The 4,748-nt window shown below is 36.1% G+C and overlaps 1 protein-coding gene across 1 annotated transcript; it reads left to right on the top strand.

The window, feature by feature from the left end:
- Positions 1-1,517: 1,517 nt before the first annotated feature.
- Positions 1,518-4,748, top strand: LOC112736505 (double-stranded RNA-binding protein 2). The gene is made up of 3 exons (XM_025786004.3): positions 1,518-2,167; positions 3,080-3,299; positions 3,603-4,748. The coding sequence occupies exons 1-3, from the start codon at positions 1,535-1,537 to the stop codon at positions 4,433-4,435; spliced, it is 1,686 nt and encodes a 561-aa protein (XP_025641789.2). The 5' UTR covers positions 1,518-1,534; the 3' UTR covers positions 4,436-4,748.

The raw sequence follows: 4,748 nt of genomic DNA, 5'->3' as shown, positions 1-4,748 counted from the left end.
TTTTCATCCCTGATATGTTTTAAAATAATTATCAAATTTATCTAAAAGTAATAGTTTGACATCAATAAGATACTATGAAGCACGGACACTTCGCTGAGTTATCGTGTTCACGGACGGACACATTTTAGATCGATATTCACCGACACTCGTCCAACACGCGTGTCTATTGTGTCCAACCGTATCTTAATAAAAAATAAAAAATTATTCTCCGGAAACACCTGGACACACCTAAATACTATCACGTGTCAGCGTGTCAGTATCAGTATCTATGTATCATAGATAAGATATAAGTGTATAAAAACAAAATGGTATTTTTAAATGGTAAAGTTAGAGAAATAAAAAAAAAAGTTAAAATTTATTTTATTTAATATAATAATTAATAAATATTAAATAAAATAAATATCGACTGTTTTTTATTAATAATTTTTTGTTATTAAATATTTTCGATTTTTAAACTAGTAAAATGTGTAATTAAAATTTTAAGAATATTATTGAAATTAATAATAAATATGATCTTAATATAAAAAATAAACGGATATTTTGAAATTTCGAAATAATATATAGATTGAATTAAATGGTTTGAAAAGGTTCAAAAATGGAAATGATGTTATTTGATTCCAACTTCATAGTCTTAACTCTTAACAATGTTGTTGGGGTCCCAAAATTTGTTTTGTCAAAAGTATAAATCAAGATTTATTTTTTTTTTAACCGTAATTTTCAAATTGCTTTTGATTTGTTTTTTTTACATATATTTTTTATTTTTTTCTACTTAACTCACTGATCCGTCATCAAACACTTGCATTAATAAATGTCACATGACTTTGTTGGACTAAATTAGATAAAATATTGCAATTTTAAAGCAATAAAAAGCAGATAATATTAACAAAATTTATCCTATAATAAATGACTTGCAAGACAGACCAATTAAATAGTTATATATTATTTGGACAAATAAAACTATACTGTGGATAGTGGATACAAAATCCTTTCTGTGTGCGAAACTTTTTTTTGTTTGACCATACTAATTCTATTTAATGATGAAAAATAGTAAGTTAAAATATTAGTGTGGGTTGTATAAAAATACTTATTGAAATAACATTTCTTAAAAGCTATTTTATTTAACTATTTTTATTTATTTTAAAATGGCAAATATAACGGAATTTTTAAAATTTATTTTTTTAAAGTCAATACTAATTAATTATTTTCACCAACAATATTAATCTCTAATCTTTTTTTTAAATAAAAAAAATTTAATTAAAAATCAACATTTTTTCAAAAAAAAAATATATTAAAATCAATCATTATATATATTTAAATATACACAAATAAAAAATAATTAAAAATAAATATAATAAATATTAAATAAAATAAATTTATTATTTTTATATTTTTAATATTATTATTATATATAAATATATCTATAATTTAATTTATTTTTAATATATATTTTATATTTTAATGTGTATTCTAATTTTTTTTTCAAGCAAGACTAATATTACATCGCATAGTTATAAAGTGATGAATTAATAATTGTATGCTTGGAGAAAAAAAAAAAAAAACTATTTTTGTTTCCTCAGTCACTCATTTTTCTCTTTTTCTTTTTTCTTGTTTCTTATTTCTTCTTCTTTCTTCCATTGTATGTACTTTCTCTCTCCTTTTTCTGTGTACTCTGAACCAAAAACACCACCTCACCTTCTTCCACCTCCACATCCACAATCCCCAACACCCACTACTTCCCCTCACTCATTTCGCCGCCCGGACCACTAAAGCCGGCGGCTTTACACTCGCCGGAGTCCCACCAGAAGAAACCGGATCCGATCCGGGCGTGTATGTGCGCCATTTTCCCCCACCACTTGAAAAAGCTGCATTTTTGTTTGTGTGTTGTGAAAGAAGAAGAAAGAGGAGTGAAGAGAAGAAGACAATGTACAAGAACCAGCTTCAGGAGCTGGCACAGCGAAGCTGCTTCAACCTCCCTTCGTACACGTGCATAAGGGAGGGTCCGGATCACGCGCCGCGCTTCAAAGCCACCGTTAACTTCAACGGCGAAGTCTTCGAGAGCCCACACTACTGCTCAACTCTCCGCCAGGCCGAGCACTCCGCCGCCGAGGTCGCTCTCAACTCCCTCTCCCACCGTGGACCCTCTCACTCCCTCGCCGCCAGGATCCTCGTGAGTTCTCTCTCTCTCTCTCAATATTGGAACTTGCTAACTTGCGCTGCGGTGGTGGATGAGATGAACCTGGTTGCGGAAGCTTCTGCTATCCTGCGCCGGTTTTTCTTTTTATTTTCATATTTATTTCCGGTTTTCATGGCTTTTTTCATCCTTTGCTTCCGTGTTTTTCTGTCGGCGCCGGAGTAGTAGTGTTGTTTTTTTTGCTTCGTATTTTTTGTTTTTGTGTGTGAAATGACCGAAATGCCCCCTTTGCTTGCTGTCTCCATGGTTGAAAGGTTCTGGTGTGAACTTGAAAGTTAGAAATTGCTGATGTAACAAGCCACTAAGTGCTGTGTTGAAGTGGAAAGCACACGTTTTTTACTTTTTTTTTCTCTGTACATAGGAATGAAGTGTAGGGTTTAGGGTGTGTGTTGGTGATGCTGACACACACAATGTAGTGGTGGTGGCCCATGTTAATTCTGCAACTCTGTTTTTGTTTTGATGGATTGAGTGATTAACTGGACTCTCATACTGTGATATATGAATGTGTGATTTCAATTTGTTATATTGAAAAGGTTTGAATTTGAAGTATGCCTCAGCTGTGTGTTTTGAACAAAGATCAAAGATGAGAGTTTGAAAGGTAGCATAAGAAACTAAGAATTGTTCCGTGTAAATGAATAAGGGTGGAAACTCAGGTGTAGTCGACTTCACGTGAAGTTAATAACTGAGAGCCCCGTTAGATGATTTATCTGATTTGACTAAATTTTCATCTAATAGTTCTCAGCTATCAACTTTCCGTGAATTCGACTGCAGCTGAGTTTTCACCATGAATAAGTTGCCTTTTGTAAATTTGAAGTGCACATGCTTTTCACATTGTAGGAGCAGTAATTTCTTTTGTTATGCATATACTTATCACATTTAAATGTGTAGGATGAAACTGGAGTATACAAGAATCTCTTACAGGAGATCGCGCAAAGGGTAGGCGCTCCATTGCCACAGTACACAACATACAGGTCGGGACTCGGACATCTACCTGTTTTCACCGGGACAGTTGAGTTGGCTGATATCACATTTACCGGCGAACCTGCCAAGAACAAGAAGCAAGCGGAGAAAAATGCAGCAATGGCAGCCTGGTCGTCTCTAAAACAATGTAAGTGCCTCACAGGCTTTCGTCTCAGTTATCCTTTCGACAAATCCGAATTGACAGGCATTTTGAAACAGAGGGTGTATTGTGTACTTCCTTAGTTATTTGTTGTATGTATAGGCCAATTTCGTCTTGGTGTATGAATATTGTTATCAATCTTTATTTATTTTGATCCTAACTTCCCTAGTGACCTAAGTTTAATAGAGATTATTACATGCTAGGTGGTTTTCTTTTGATTCTCTAAACAACTTGAAAACTTGTTTCATTTCCAATTTGAATGACTATTACAAGAATTTTGCTTCTCAACAGTGGCAAAAGAAACTGCAAGCTCTTCAACCGAACCGGAGAATAACGACGAGCTAGAACAGATCACGATTGCTCGGGCCTTATTAAACTATCGTCAAAAAGAGAAGATGGCTATGTCACACCCGGATGCTTCAATTCCATTTCCAAAGAAGTTTCAAATTCAAAGTCCCAGGCCAACTAGTCCTCAATCACGACCTGCCGCGGCATCTAAGATACTTCCCTTGATTTTCCCAAGGACATCCTCTCGAAGCAGGCCTTCCTTTGCAACACCAAACGAAAGCTCTCGAAGCAGGCCTGCAGTAGTGACAGCAGCTTCCGGTGAGAGTTCCATGATCTCACCACCATCTTCTATGTTAGAAAGCCGAGTGAACCGTCGACCAAGGTTCCCTGCAGCAGGAGCAGCACCTTATGTTCCCATCGGACAGATGAGATTACCTTGCCGAGGCGTTGCCCCTCCGGTGACCATAAGGACCGCAGTACCTGTATTCTCTGCACCACCCCTTCCACCACCCGGTGCACTCTCTCATCAACCAATGCGAGCTCCTCCTTTGCGAGCCGCCCCTCCAGTCACTATTCAGCAAGCTGTTCCTGTATTTTCTGCTAAAGACAAACCTGTTACTGATCCACCAGTTCAAAAAGATGAACCACTCATTGCTCTGCCAGTCCAAAAAGACGAACCAATCATTGCTCCGAAAGACGATTCGCCAAACATCACAACCACAAGCATTACTCCAGTTAGCCAAGAAACCAAACAGGAAGCGAAAGCCGAGGAGACAGATGCCGCCGTTCCACCGGAATCCGAGACAGTGGCGAGCTTGGAGCAGCTGAAGATTTGAAGCTAATTGGAAAAAGGTCTTAGAGAGAGTCAATGGGAGATTTGATCCGGTTCTCATATGGCAATGCAATGAGTAGTGTAATATCATCATCATGATTCATGATCCCCTTCCTTTTGACCTTTGTTGACCCCATTTTGTTCTGTTAAAATTTGAGAAATTGGTGCATGTTAGTAGCCAGCATCAGCAGTCCAATATCTGTGAAATTTAAGCGCAGGTTAGCATATAATTTGCTCCCTTTTTATTTTTGTTTTTTAGAAATATTCTTATGTCGAAATAGTATCATTATGTCTTAAAATAGTGTCAGTTAGCTTCA

The sequence above is a fragment of the Arachis hypogaea genome, chromosome 13 (assembly GCF_003086295.3).
Source record: "Arachis hypogaea cultivar Tifrunner chromosome 13, arahy.Tifrunner.gnm2.J5K5, whole genome shotgun sequence".
Lineage (NCBI taxonomy): Eukaryota > Viridiplantae > Streptophyta > Magnoliopsida > Fabales > Fabaceae > Arachis > Arachis hypogaea.
Note: the sequence above shows the minus strand (reverse complement) of the source record. Positions and strands in the feature narration are given on the sequence as shown.